The sequence below is a fragment of the Lycium barbarum genome, chromosome 1, assembly GCF_019175385.1.
Source record: "Lycium barbarum isolate Lr01 chromosome 1, ASM1917538v2, whole genome shotgun sequence".
Classification (NCBI taxonomy): domain Eukaryota; kingdom Viridiplantae; phylum Streptophyta; class Magnoliopsida; order Solanales; family Solanaceae; genus Lycium; species Lycium barbarum.
The window spans coordinates 17,516,767-17,532,634 of NC_083337.1; the positions used below are offsets into that span (position 1 = coordinate 17,516,767).

Sequence of the window (15,868 nt, forward strand, 5' to 3'; positions counted from 1 at the left end):
TATATATATATATATATATTTTATACTGCTAATAAACATACCTAAATTTGCACTGTTGATGCATATATATAAATGAACAGTAATACATATATAGAAATGTTATTTGTTTATTAAGTGGAATTATGTGACCATGATAGAACAGTGAAAAGTAAAAGAAGTGTAAAAGTGACACGTGGCCAAAAACATAATTAATACCTGTCACTTGAAATGACATCATCTGTTCTGATGTAATTTTTATGAGCAGCGGCAAATAGGAAAAGTACGAATATATTTAATACTAAGCTATGGTAAGATTCTACTTTTAACTAATGGAATTATTCAATGGCAAGTGCTTTGACTAAATTGCCCTTGGTCGCCCTTGGTCGCCCTTGGTCGACGATCCACTTCTTCAACTCATGCTTTTTAGTTTAGTTTTAACAAAGGGAATTTGTCTATTACAAATTAAAAACTAAAAAAATGGAAGAAATTGAACGAATTGTCCTTCAAATGGGCTGGTATTTAATTTTTGCCTTTAGCAATTAATTTTAGGAATAATTTCAATAATACACATTCCAGCATAAATATTATATCCACGTAGTTATATTTTTAATTTACATCTGTATAGCCATTTTTTTTTACAATAGTGTTTATACACATGATATACAACATTATACACTTACTGTAAATAATGTGTCGATCTTATATAAAAGTGTATAATAATGTAAAAGGATTATTTTGGGTAATATTAAAAATATGAGTCATTTCAAGTAAATATTTTTTTCCAACTAGACATAGGCTGTTATTTTTCCTAAATTTTATGCCTAGTGGCCATAAGTTTTTAATGGTGCGGAACATACAGAATTTTTTTTTAGGGACAAAAATTAAATGGCAACACAAAATAAGGGCATAAGTGACAATGAGCCTAAAAAATGTGGAGAAAGTTTTGGTAGGTCCTACAACACACATGTGGATCCCTACCTTTTTTTTTTTTAATACATGAGTGGGAGGTAGACAATGAAAGCACTTCCATCAATTTTTGTTTGGGGAAAGAAGGAATTTTGTATTAAGCCGACATCAGAAGATGTAACACATGTTATCCATAAATTTCTAAAAATAAAAGATGGAATATCCAATAAAACCGTTAGAAAAACAACGCAATAAGAGAAAATGAATATTTTGATCTACCAACAAAGGGGGCCACTTTTTTTGGACAGTCATTCGAAAATGCTGCAAATGCAGCTCGTGGTATAGAAATCCAACTGAATGAATGTATCATTATTGACTTAATAGGGGATACTTTGAGAATTACATGGATATTGCTTGATTTTTTAATATGGGGTCCACATTGTTTTTGATATTGCTTATTTTTTTAATATGGGGTCCATTTTTTTTTTTTTTTTTTTTTTACATGAGTTGGAGGTAAAAAATTAGTACCATCTTTTTTTTAGACTATCTAAAAAGAATGATATATTTTTATGTTTAGAAATCATTTAACTTGATTTAAATGAAATGATTTAAATTTACACAAATATCTACGATTTGTTTTAGACCACAAGTTTCAAAGATCTTTCCTTTTTTTTTTTAAACTCCGTGTCAAGTCAAATTATGTCACATAAATTAGGACAGAGAGAGTACCTTTTAGTAATAAAATTATGGAATTTTTATTATAGAAAGTATTATAATTCAATTAATTGAAAATATCAACAAATTATTTTACTTAGTCCGCTTCTCCCATATATGACTTTCCTTGTTTGGTTCTCCAATTGAAAGATTTGAAATACATTTTCTCCTACCGAGATTTATGTCATCATCTCTTTCTAATCAACAACACTGAAAATCGCTTTCATGTGTCAGTATCTGCTGTAGTCTTAAATTTTTAAGTATAGATCAACTTCATCGTTTTAAGAAAGTATGTGTATATGTTTCTTGACCGTTTATATTTCGTCTTCTCGATGTTATTTCTCATTATTTGTGTGAGACGTATGTGTCTAAACTTATACCTATAAGTTTTAAATCTTTTGGTTTTGTGACTTCTTTAGAGGTTTTTTGTGTTCAATTTAAATCGTTATTTCTTTTTTCCTGAATTTCTCTTCTTTAAATTTTCTCTAAGCATACCTTTACCATTTTCTGAACTTATTATCATTATTTAAATGTCATGTGGTTTTCCTTCTTCACGTGGATCCCACCTTGATTTTTTTTTTATATAATTATCTCCCAATTCTTCACGTGAATCCACCTTAATTTTTTTAATCTCTATTGTTATGGAAGAGTGGGCCCCACCTTAATTTTTTTTTTAATTTATACTATTATAGAAAAGTGGGCCCCAACTTATTTTTTTTTTTGAATTTCTACTATTATAGAAGAGTGGGCCCCACCTTAATTTTTTTTTTAATTTACTATTGTAGAAGACCGTTTATATTTCGTCTTGTTGATGTTATTCCTCATTATTGGTGTTAGACTTGTGGTATAAGTTTTAAATCTTTTGGTTTTATGACTTCTTTAGTAGTTTTTGTGTTCAATTTAAATCGTTATTTCTTTTTTCCCGAACTTCTCTTCTTTACATTTTCTCTAAGCATACCTTTACCATTTCCTAAACTTATTATCATTATTTAAATATCCCTTTTTTCTGTTACAATTGTCTCCTACTTCTTCACGTGGACCCTACCTTAATTTTTTCCCTAGCAATTGTCTCCTACTTCTTCACGTGGACCCATCTTAACGTTTTTTTTTTTTTTGCAATTGTCTCCTAATTCTCTACGCGGATCCCGCCTTATTTTTTTTAATCTTTACTATTATAGAAAAGTGGGTCTCACCTTAAATTATTATTCTATAATTTTTCTACTAAAAGAAGATTGGGCCCACCTTTTTTGTTTTAAAGAGTTGACTAACAAGTACGACCTTGACTTCCACCATATTATAACACCTGTGGCATTGATCTTTTTCTTGCTTATAATAGACTAATGATTAATACATTCTTTGGGAATTTATTATTAGGAAATACTTTGGCGACAAACTGTTAATATTTCCAAATAAACACTTCAGAAATTTTTACGCGAAATCTCGTGTTCACATTATATTTCAATACTAAGGATAAGATTAATATAAAACAAAAGAAATTGTCTTGTCAAATCTTCTTTGTTCTTGCTATTACTCATCTGGTCATTTTTACTTGCTTACTATGGACCTTGCACGTCCCTTAAGAAATAATAAATGAAGTGCATAATTTACCATGATACTCATATTAATTGGTGTATAATCTTAATGATTTTGAAACATGATTTGAAATTAATAATTAATGTTAAGAGTAAAATAGAAAAAATAAATTACTTTTTTCTTGATATGCGAAAGTGGATAATTAAAAGTGAAAATCTATTTTTGAAATAATAGATAAGTAAAAGTAAACTATGGGAGTAGTTTCTTTGTTTCTATGTCCTCACACATATATAAAGCATTTTGGGAAAAGTCTATATTGCTCCAATCCATGATCATAATTTGCCAATTGAAATAAAATATTTTTAGTTGATACCTTACCTGTAACTTCATCGTGATTATTGAAGTATGATTCTTATCATTCTTTTTTTTCTTAAACATTTTTCTTATGAATATTCACATATTTAACGAATTATAAAATATTAAATCATTTAATTACTTATGTTATATTTTTAACGTAACTCCGTATTTAAGGGTAATGTAATTCTAAAATAATTTAAATATAACTTATTTTCCATGTCAACAACAACAACACACCCAGTGAAATCCCATAATGTGGGCTGTGGGGAAGGTAAAGTGTACGTTGACCTTACCCCTACCTTGGAAAATATGGAGGCTGTTTCCGAAAGACCCTCGGCTCAAGAGAAAACATGACAAAAAAAAAGGTCAGATAAGGAACTTATTTCTCATGTCAAGAGATAAATATAGCACATATTAAATAATTTAAAGTTAAATATGATTAGTAATAACGTTTATTTTTCATACCCAGTGTAATCTCATGAGTGGGGTCTGGGGAGATTGTCATTTTATTGTTTCTGCGTATCCTTTCTTGTATCATGTGTGCTCCTCGGGATCATATCATCAAACCTAAATCCTCCTAATTTGAACTCCATCAATGAACCTAAGCTATTTGAATTTCAAAGGAAGACTCCAATTTGAATCCACAAATGAGAAATCCTATGTAAACCCAATGGAAATGCAATTCAAGTGGCAATTAAGAAATCACACTTAGTTAAGTAACCAAACAAACTATATGAACAACTAAACAATCTTTCAAATGAGTTTTTCATCAATATTCAAGCTAAGTGAAATGAAAGGCTAAAGTGTCATATTTATACTAATGCTCTTACAACAAAGGCCCTAAAGTGGCTCTTTGCGAAAATAACCCCACATGGGCCTTCAATTGCATCAAACGTCCCAATGCTTGCAATTATGACCTCCACTTGCAATCTTAGCCTTGAATTGGATTCTTAGCCAAGATTTGCACCCTTTACAAATCACACTGTTTTCAGCCACGCGACCTTGCGTGGGACACGCAACCCCAACCCCTCTCGGCCACACAACCACGATATAGTCAAGACCCACCCACGCACCATCAAACCTCGGCCACACACTAGTTCTGATACGAATCGATTTGGGGGAAACACAAAATCAAATCAAACTGCGGAAATTAAACAACACAAATTAAGATAGGGTTGATAGAAGAAATAGAGGGGGGAGAGGGGGGGGGGGGGGGGAGTACTTCTAAGTTTAATAATTTTAACTACTAGGTAAGGTATCAACTAAAAATATTTTATTTCAATTGGCAAATTATGATCATGGATTGGAGCAATATAGACTTTTCCCAAAATGCTTTATATATGTGTGAGGACATAGAAACAAAGAAACTACTCCTTCAGTTCACTTTTACTTGTCTACTATTCCAAAAATAGATTTTCACTTTTAATTATTCACTTTCGCATATCAAGAGAAAAATAATTTATTTTTCCTATTTTACCCTTAACATTAATTATTAATTTCAAATCATGTTTTAAAATCATTAAGATTATACACCAATTAATATGAGTATCATGATAAATTATGCACTTTATTTATTATTTCTTAAGGAATGTTAAGCGAGTAAAAATGAATAGATGAGTGATAGCAGAAGAGAAGATTTGACAAGACAGTTTCTTTTGTTTTATAATTTTATCCTTAGTATTGAAAAATAATGTGAACACGAGATTTCGCGTAAAAATTTCTGAAGTGTTTATTTGGAAATATTAACGGTTTGTCGCCAAAGTCTTTCCTAGTAATAGAATTCCCAAAGAATGTAGTAATCATTGGTCTATTATAAGCAAGAAAAAGATCAATGCCACAGGTGTTATAATATGATGGAAGTCAAGGTCGTTTTACTTTGGAAAGTAGTCTTTTGGACCAATTTCCAAAACCGAAAGTTCAAGGAAATTGAGTCTGAAAGATTGTCCCTTTGATTTTAAGGCTTTCAATATAATTACGTTTAAACTTAGAATTGCACTTATTATATGTATCTCAAAAATATGTATTTCAAGAATCATTTATAAAAAAGACTTTCTTAGAAGTACTTATTTATTACTTCTTCCGTCCCAATTTGTTTGACACTTTTCGCTTTGGGAGAGTAAAATGAGTTGTACTCTTTGACAGTAATTTTTTTATATGGCTCTTAAATATTTTAAATTATTAATTATGATTAATTATGGTGATTTATAGTCCTTTTTATATAATATCCAAATATGTAAATTTGATCACGAAAAATTGAAAGATTCTATGTTAAAAAACATGGTCAAATTAAAAAAGTTTGACTCTCAAAAAACGAAAAGTGTCAAACAAATTAGGACGGAGAGAGTATATCTCAAATTCTTGTATACTGTTCATCTTTGGACAATAAACTAAAACTTGTTGTAAGGAATGCAAAAGATGATTATTCTTTTCATAAGTATTATTACAAACTTAGAAACTAAACCAATTCATATATATTTCCGTAAGAAAATCAATATTACGGAAATAGATCTTGTGAACGTGAAAATTAATAATATTAATTTGGAAACGAGGGGTAATAGTCTATACTCCAAGAAAATTATATTAGAGTATATTCGTAGTATGAGCCAAGAAGAAGTCCTAAACAAGTGATTTGAAACGATGAACTGTTGGTAGTCAAAATATTTTCTACAATGAACAGTCTACAAAAATATATATATCAATTGCATTAATTAGTCACGTGGAATGATGAATTTGAGCTCTCCTACTTCCAAGTCAACTTTGGAATTTTTTTTGGGATCAATTTCCAACAATAAAAGACCAAGAAACTTGACTGGATTTTCTCGTGGAGTTTAGACCTTTCAATTCAGATCAGTACAAACTTAGAATTACTAATAATATCTCAAAAATTGACTATTTAAACAGAAAGACTCACAATTGCTAAAGCACAAGAGCAAGGTGAGAATCCAGTAGCAAAGAAGAACAGAACAAGAGGATATATAGCAAAGTAAAGCAAGTAAGTTCGAGATGAGCTGATATAGATCGAAAATCAATTAACATTTGAAGCAGAAATAAAAAATATACTTAGGCATTTTTACCCCATGAATTAAAATTGGAATATGCACTTGAAATAATTGAAATCATAGTATGTTGACGTATTGTATACAGTAAAAACCGAAGCAATTTGTATTCAGTAAGAATCAGAGTAAATATTACAGCTGTCCAATACGAGAAGAAGAATGAGGTCGTTGGCTATCATAGGAACGAGGACCGAGGGGTTGTGAGTTCATCCAACTGAGTGTCAATCATCCAATTGAGTGTCAAAACTGAGGGTATGTTGATAAGCGCAGAAAACCCGAGCCTGAGGCGAAGACACCCAACGCAGGCTCGGTCTATCAGTTATTGGCCAAGCCGCGCGTCACCTGACCGTTCCGCCATGTGCGCTGACAACAGTACAGGTGTCAAAGTACCCGTACGGACGCCGCCTTATCCATATTAGGGTTTTCTTAGAAAGGCCTTTTTTAGATTGTACTAAGGCCCATCTATTTATAGCTATAAATAGGGGTGTACCCGCTTCATTTTGAGGGTTAGATTTTCATTATTCATAACACTTGTAATCTGAAAAAGGGACAGTGGAATTTTCTTAGTGTTTGGCTCGGGTTAAAGAGGCAATCTCCAAAACCGGACCAGTTCTTAGAGGTTACAGATTCGGTTTCTTAAGTTTTATTTACTATCATTCATCAATATATTATCATTTGCATACTATTGTTATACGTAATCTATTAATCTAACCACATATCCTATCAACCACTTACAAATTTAAGTGTTAACCATTTTTAAAGGTAAACAGTTTGGCGCCCACCATGCGGCCTCGGATGATAGTGGTGATTAATTTACAACTCCCTTTTTCACTTGTTCTTTGAAAGTTTTTGTGTCAGATACATTCAAGATGGTAAGCAGCGGTCAATCCTGGCATGTGAACAACAACGAGATAGCCGCTGAAAACGACAACAACACCGAGCTACCAAACCCGAACGCACCCCCTGCTGACCCAGCCAACCCAAATGCTGTCAATTCGACCGAAGTCCTTGATTAGAATACCGTCAACCAGGACAATGCCGCCCTTCCGACCACAGATCCTTTAAATAACAACAATTCGGCTACTTTGCTTCAGGCACAAGCCCGAAAGACGCCGGATGTTGCGGATGAAATTAGCTTACGTTTGATATTTGAAATGTTGTAGGAACAATAGGTGGTTATAGCTCAGCTCCCAAAGAAAGACAACGGAACAACATCGGCAGGGCTAAATCGGGCTATCGAGCCAAGGCGAGAGAACGCCAGGGTAGTTGATAGCGATAATGGATCGGGGTCAGGTGCATCTACCGAGGAACTGAAAATACATGAAACATTGGCTAAACAGGTCGAATCCACTGAAAAAAGGGTAGAAACGTACTACTCTAGAGTGGACTAGATCTCGGAGGCACCCCAATCCTGAAAGGACCGGACTCAAAGAGATACATTCAAAGGCCTTTCCCTCAAAGTACGGCCCCGAAGTTGATCCTGAAAAGGTTCAAGATGCCGGATATCCCGAAATATGGTGGGACGACAGACCCGCAGGAGCATGTGACCTCGTATACTTGTGCCATAAAAGGCAACGACGTTGAAGAAGATGAAATTGAATCAGTATTGTTAAAAAAGTTCGGTGAAATACTATCCAAAGGGGCACTAACTAGGTATGACCATCTTCCCGAGTATTCCATCACTTCTTTTGAGATGCTCGCAGATGCGTTTATCAAAGCCCATGCCGAGGCCAAGAAGGTATAGGCAAGAAAAATGGACATCTTCAGAATCAACCAAAGAGATAACGAGCCACTCCAAGAGTTCATGAATAGGTTCCAAAAGAAACGAATGGAACTCCCTCCGATCTCGGAGGAGCGGGCAGCTCAAGCCTTCACTAAGGGTCTCAATCCCCAAAGCTCAACTGCCTCGTTCAAATTAAAAGAAAACTTGTTGGAATACGAGGCAGTAACATAAGCCGATGTCCATAACAGGTACGAATCCAAGATTTGGGTAGAGAATGATCAACTTGAACTTCCCCCCGGGCCGATAAACGAAGCAAGAATTCTAAAAGGTCAAGGAGGATTTTTGAACCAGAGATTGCTTGTCGTGGCAAAGAAATTCGCTTAACATCGCTAAAATTTTTGCTTAACATGACAAGGAAAGTAACTGCTTAACATGACAAGGAATATGAACAACATATTTCAAAGTAAGAAAATTCCATTTCCATAAATTCCGAATACATGTAGACATTTCAACCGAACCGAGGAGTCCGCGGTATTAGTGTACTTCATCTTATATATATGTAGCCCCCCAATGTTTGGAAGCAAAGTATGAGGTTCGAGACATTGAATGATGCCCCCGGGAAAATCTAATGACGACCAAATGGTATTGCCTCTTTAAAAACCTTACCGAAAAAAACCAATTAGGACAAAAATCGGACAAAGGGAAAAAGAGTGTAGCACCACCTGCCACAGTTCCCCAGCTAAGAATAATATATTTTGAGGAAACTCAGGGGACTTCCTTTCCGTCTGTATCCTTGAGCTTGTACGAGCCTTTTATGGCAATACCAATCACCTTGTATGGGCCCTCCCAGTTCGGACCTAGTGATGTGCCGTAAAATTACGAGGTATTCTATGCTAATTCCTTAAGCTTTTGTGACTCTTCAAGCACTTTTGGTATTACTTTTCGTGTATTTAAGTCGTTTTGTAGGATAAGATCCCTGGAGAGCATAACGGAGCAAAATGGACCAAAAATAGCTGAAATGCGGCACATGGTAGCAGCACATGCGAGTAGCATATTGTGCATGCGAGCAGCACTTGCTGCAGCATGTGCTGACAGAGATATAAGCAAAGATAGTTGGTGCAGCACCTGTGACACCACATGCGAGTAGCATGTTGTGCCTGCGAGTAGCACTTTCTGCAGTATGTGCTGCACCACAGCAGTTTGCACAACATGCTATAGTTATGCATAACATGCGACTCGCAGGTTGAACATGCGACACCAGATGCGAGTAGCATGTTATGCACGCAGGGTATTTTTGTCCACAATTTGTTCCCGTTTTGGCAATGCTATAAATAGAATGCTAGGGTTTGTAAAACTCATTTTTGGCCATTTTACAAGGTTTGGAGCTAGGGTTTTTACACCACACCTTTGGAGGAGAAGATTGGAGATCTTTAATGATAAATTTCTTAATCCTTTCTTTAATTCCTTGCTTTTATTGCATATTTAAGTGTGTTGTAATTTATCCCATTGCTTGAAACTTGTTTATGGAAATATACATGGTTAGGGTTTGGATCAAACTCTTGTTTTTCTTATATATTGAATGATTTTTATTTCTAATGAAGTGAGTCTTTGTTGCTTTAATTAATCTTGTTCATTAATGTTTCTTAAGGGATTAGCTAACCCTAGGACTCGCCCATTTACTTTGATTGAGCTCGAAAGTGGAAATCTAGGTTGGGAAAGATTAATTAACAAGAATTTGGGTCATTAAACCTATCTAATAACTTGAGCTAGGAATAGGATAGTTACTTGAGGTTAAATTGATTGTGCTTCATATCACACTCTAAGGCTTGGAAAAGCATAGAGTGAAATTCATTGATTTGATTGGAAGACTTTCAATAAGATTTTAGAAATCGTTATCTATCAATATAAACCTGCTCTTAGTTGTAAAATCATAAAATACATTGGATCGTTACTTGAGAGTTACTTGTATCCATGCTTGTGGCCATTGATCATTTTACTTGATTTCTAGATTAGTTTATATTTTCGCATTAGTTATAATTTTCTCAAAATCAAAATATTATCAAGTGTTTGGCATAGCGTAGAAAGTGATAATTTCTTACTTGTTTAAATCGCCTAGTATATTGTTCCCTATAGGATCGACCCCGACTCATAGTTGGGTAAATTATATTGCATACGACCGTGTATACTTTCTCTTTGAGGAGTGGATTTGGACGTTATCACCTAGCTTTCCACCATTTGCGTACTTTGAGTGACCTTCTGTAGCACCAAGTCCCTGAGCTTAAAATGACGGAGGTTAGTGCAACGATTATAGTATCGCTCCATCCGCTGCTTTTGATCCACCATCCAGACGTACGCGAGGTCTCTGTGTTCCTCCAATAGATCCAGCTGAACCGACATTGCCTCAGAGTTAGACTATTCTGGTGTCCAATCATACTGGGGGCTAGGAGCTTCGACTTCCACCGGGATCAACGCCTCCACTCCGTACACCAGGGAGAAAGGAGTTTCACCGGTGATGGATTTGTTGTGGTTCTATATGCGCACAGCACCTCCGGTAACTTTGAAGGCCATGCTCCCTTGGCATCTTCTAACTTCTTCTTAAGATTTAGGATAACTGTCTTGTTTGTTGGCCCCGCCTGACCGTTTCCACTGGGATGGTAAGGGGAAGAAGTGATCCTTTTGATGCTCAGCTCCTCAAGGAAACTTGTGACTTTGGCTCCAATAAATTGTGGGCCATTATCACAAGTGATTTCCTTCGGAATTCCAAACGGACAAATTACCTGATTCCAAATGAAATCAATCACTTACTTCTCTCTGATCTTCTTGTAAGTTGCAGCCTGTGTCATGACCCAATTTCACTAAGTCGTGCGGGTACCTATATTTCCCACCTCGATAGGCGAACCCTTAACTCAACATTCACAAATAATAGAAAATAGTGGAGAAAGTAAAATAACGTAAGTCTCTAATATAATATAAGTAAGTGCAGATATAAAAAGAAATCCACTCCAGTATCTGGTCTGGTCATACAAGAGCATCTAACTAAATACTACAAGTCTTAATAATAATAATATATCATGAATTTTATAAATTGAAAAAGAACTGTTAAAAACAGTAAAAAAAAAAAAGGAATATGATACTCCTCAAGAACTTGATCTGCTTAATAAGTGGACAATTCCTAAAATAGAACCCAAATTAATATATCAGATGGGAACCTTTGAGAAATTAGGTCTCAAAACAAGTAGTTAAAACTACTGAAGAAACTATGACTGTAGATAATGATCATGTTACTTTTAGACTATTATCTGACAGTGATCTTGTCCCTTATAGGGTAACCCATAGATTTATACATATTGGGTTAGTTCAGGTTGCATTCAAACCTTTAACCTTAAGAGGTTTACCAGAAAGCTTTATAGCAGTTTTAAGAGATGGAAGAAATTGAAACTGGAAAATATCCCTCATAGGGATAGTTCAAACAAGTTTGGCTTATGGTCCAGTTTATTTTAATGCCTATCCTAACTTGCAGGTATCTCTGCAAGATGACAATTCTTTAGATGCTTTAATATTAAGTATCAAATTGCATGGTTGTGATTATATGCCAGGTACAGAGGTAATATGCATCTGTTATAGAATATATTATTAACCATTATATACTATAAATCCTATGTGTAAAATTATGGATTTCAAAAATAAAACTATTTTAATAGAAACTAATTTTGGTAAATCCAAAATTATGACTCGAAGACCTATCAAGTGGGATGAAATAGATTTCCCTAAAGAGTGGGTCATTGAAGGAGCAACACCTCCTCAAAATATTTTTACTGAAATTTCAGAAATTGAACAGATCCTAAATGGGACAGTTAAATTAAGATTTCATGAACCGGAATCTTTATTAGAAGATAATGAACATCATAATGTTCGATCTAGTCTACCTAGATCTATGTCTTCTTGTCGATCTCATATATCTCCTGTTGATTATATTGTGCAGTCGCCATCTAGAGCATCTACTTCTCAAATAAGAGATACTGATTCTAATAGAATTAGTAATTTAAAAATTAACCAGGACAATATTGTAACTGGTATTAAGGACCCAGAATTAACTGAGTCAGATATGGATTTTCCAAGTATTTAATGGATCAACTCCAAAAAATTGATTTTAGTCGGGGATCACCTGCAAGATTACAAATCAGCAAAGAGTTTTATACTCCTAAATGGATATCATTTAGAAAATGGTTTTTTGACAATTTTAAACCTGAGGAGACAATAACTTTCCAAGATGAGTTTTATAAAGATCTTTCCAAAGCAAATAAGATCATATCTTTTGTGCCTTAGTTTATGGCAAAATATCTTGCTAATTATATTTCTGTTCTAGAAAGAGATTATAAATTAGCTAGTGGGGAAGTTGTTCATACTGTATTTCCTCCACAATAATCTTTTCAAATAGGGAAAGATTTACATTTTGCAGCTTTTTCAAAATTGATTGAAAGCGATAGTTTGCCAGTTATAACTAAATATATTAATAATATGGTTAAGCAACAAAATTATTCTAATAATTATATGAATATTTTGGGTGAACAAATATTTTCACTTCATGAAAAGGTTGATAAACTTTTAACTTGTCTTAATAAGACATCTACTTCTGACAAGAAACAGAAGGAAGTTGTTGCTACTCCAAGTATATAGCCTCCTCCTGAGATTTATGATTTTAAATTAAAACCTTTATCAGATTTAGAAAAACTTTTAGATGAAAATTTTAAAGGTTTAAAACTCAGTCCTTTAATAGCAGAGGACGATGGATATTTATCTGATATTGATTATAAGGCTCGCATAGCATCAGATATTAATAAAATTGATGAATATTATGCTGTTAAGCCTACCCAGAGGATGTACTATTATCCTCGCCCAACTCCTCAAGCTATTGTATTAGAGGAGTTATAGTAGTAGGGAAATATATGAATGGAATATTGACGGTTATAGTGAACGTCAAATTTATTGTACTATTCATAGGATGTTGATGTATAGCACTATTTGCAAAATTCATAAAAATGACGAAAGATTTATTGCAGATATGATTATAGCTTGTTTCATTGGTCAATTAAATGGATGGTGGGATAATTATTTGACCCCAACACAGCGTAATTCTATTTTAACTGTTGTTAAACAAGAAGGTGATAATCATGCACCTGTTGCTAATATAGTTTATACCCTAGTTATTAATATTGTTTGAACATTTTTCAGGAAGATGGACGGATAATAATGAATCTATTCGTACCATGCTTCAAAATCTTAGATGTAAGACACTAACATCATTTAGGTGGTATAAAGATGTTTTTCTTTGCCGGGTCATGGAATTACCAGAGAGTAATGACTCTCACTGGAAGTCCAAATTTATAGATGGACTCCCTCCACTTTTTGCAGAAAGAGTTAGAAAGGATCTTAGGAAAGGGGAAATAAGTATTGATTATAATTCTTATACTTCTGGTAAACTAATTGGTACTTGTATGCAGGAAGGATTAGCCTTATGTAATGAAATTAGGCTAAGTCAGCAAATCAAGTGTCATGGTCTTAATGAAAGACAACAATTAGGAGAATTTTGTGGACAGTTTGGTATGGATATTCCACAATCTTCTAAGAATCATCATAGGCATAAGAAAAATCATAAAGACTTCCAACAATGGAAGGAGAACCGCTCGCAGAAAAAAGCTAGGCGCAAAAAGACTTTCAAGGAAAGAAAGAATTTTATTAAATCCAAAAATCCAAAAGCCTGTTATAAGTGTGGCAGAATAGGTCATTTTTATAAGAATTGTAGGGTTAAGGAGAAGATTAAAGCCCTTAACATAGATGATGACCTTAGAGAATCTTTATATAAAATTTTGTTAAATTCAAACCTAGAACCAGAGGATGATTCTAGTAAGGAGAGTGATAGTTCTTCCAACCCCTCTTTAGATGAAGATATTAGGGTGTTAGATGAAGAGAATTATATCTCAACCAGTTCAGACGATGAGTGTCAACCATGCCAAATAGGGCAGCCTTGTGCTAAAACTAAGGAAGACGATGAGTTTTATAAACTTGTTTCCCAGTTTAGTGAAAACAGTCTTCATGTTTTAGACGGTAATAACCTCGTTGACCTCCTTAAAAATATTAAGGATCCCAATCTTAGGTCCCAATTATAGATCAAATAGGTTCAAAGCAGCACTCCCAGGAAGAACCAACTGCTGTGGAAATTAGAGAACTTACAGGACCTTATACTATGGCTGGAGTTAAGCAACTCCTCCAAGAACGCTGAAATATTATAAGTACACCAGCAACTACTTAAGATTTAGAAAGAGAGGTTCATAACCTTAAGCAAGAGATTTCCACCCTTAGCAGACACCAGACTTCGTTAGATCATAGAGTCTCACAACTAGACGGAAAAGGAAAACAAATCATAGACACACCAGTTTATAATACTATAGAAGACCTACCAGTTGATAACACCGTAGCAACTATTCCTACGGAGGAAGGAGAAGGTAGTAATCTCAGTTCTAGTTTTTTGACAAAATTGGACATTATTACTTTTTTCAAATTTTTTATAAAAATTACTCTTTTAATTGATTACAATTTCAAAAAAGAGTTTACTGCTTTAGTGGATAGCAGAGCAGATTTAAGTTGTATTCAAGAAGGATTAATTCCTTCAAAATATTTTCAAAAAATTACTCATAGTTTACGGTCTGTCAGTGGCCAAAAAATGGGAATTACTTATAAATTACCCAAAGTTTATATTTGCCAAGACAAAGTTTGTATTCCTGAAAACTTTGTATTGGTAAAAAATATTTCAAATCAAGTTATTTTGGGTACTCCATTTATCCATAAATTATTTCCTATCCAATGGATGGATGATAAAGGTTTTATAGGAACCTATGACGAAAAACCCATTAAATTCCAGTTTATAACTGAACCTTTTTCAAGGATTTTAAATGAAATAAAAGATAGGTTGATGAATAAACATCAACAAATCAATTTTCTCAAACAGGAAATTTATACTCATCAAATGGAAGATATTTTACAAAATCTTAAATTACAGGAAAAAATTGAGTTTATAAAAAACCAATTTTCCTTGCAAATTTGTAGTGATCACCCTAATGCTTTTTGGGACAGGAAAAGATATATTGTCACTCTTCCATATGAAGAATCTTTTTCTGAAAATAATATTCGTACTAAAGCAAGACCATGTCAAATGAATTCCGAATATTTGAAATTATGCAAGAATGAGATTTCTTCTCTTTTACAGAAAGGTCTTATAAGATTTTCGAAATCTCCATGACCATGCACAACTTTTTATGTTAATAAACATGCTGAACAGGAACGAGGAGTTCTAAGATTGGTGATAAATTTTAAACCCCTTAATAAGGTTTTAAAATGGATTCGATATCCAATTCCTAATAAAAAGGATTTATTAGATCGTCTTCATAATGCGATTATATTTTCTAAATTTGATTTAAAATCTGGTTATTGGCAAATCCAAATAGCCGAAGCAGATAAATATAAAACAACTTTTAATGTCCTAATTGGACAATTTGAATGGAATGTTATGCCTTTTGGGCTGAAGAATGCCCCTTCAGAATTT

The 15,868-nt window shown here is 33.8% G+C and overlaps 1 protein-coding gene across 1 annotated transcript; it reads left to right on the forward strand.

The window, feature by feature from the left end:
- Positions 1–13,330: 13,330 nt before the first annotated feature.
- Positions 13,331–14,435, forward strand: LOC132610258 (uncharacterized). Its single transcript, XM_060324573.1, has 3 exons — positions 13,331–13,430; positions 13,501–13,685; positions 13,770–14,435. The coding sequence occupies exons 1-3, from the start codon at positions 13,331–13,333 to the stop codon at positions 14,433–14,435; spliced, it is 951 nt and encodes a 316-aa protein (XP_060180556.1).
- Positions 14,436–15,868: the final 1,433 nt, after the last annotated feature.

What these genes read in the sequence shown, in the direction of transcription:
- LOC132610258 (XM_060324573.1), top strand. Translation starts at nt 13,331, where the DNA reads ATGATTATAGCTTGTTTCATTGGTCAATTAAATGGATGGTGGGATAAT. An exon ending in AACTGTTGTTAAACAAGAAG is followed by an intron (nt 13,431 to 13,500) that starts GTGATAATCATG and finishes AACATTTTTCAG; the next exon opens with GAAGATGGACGGATAATAAT. An exon ending in CTCCACTTTTTGCAGAAAGA is followed by an intron (nt 13,686 to 13,769) that starts GTTAGAAAGGAT and finishes ACTTGTATGCAG; the next exon opens with GAAGGATTAGCCTTATGTAA.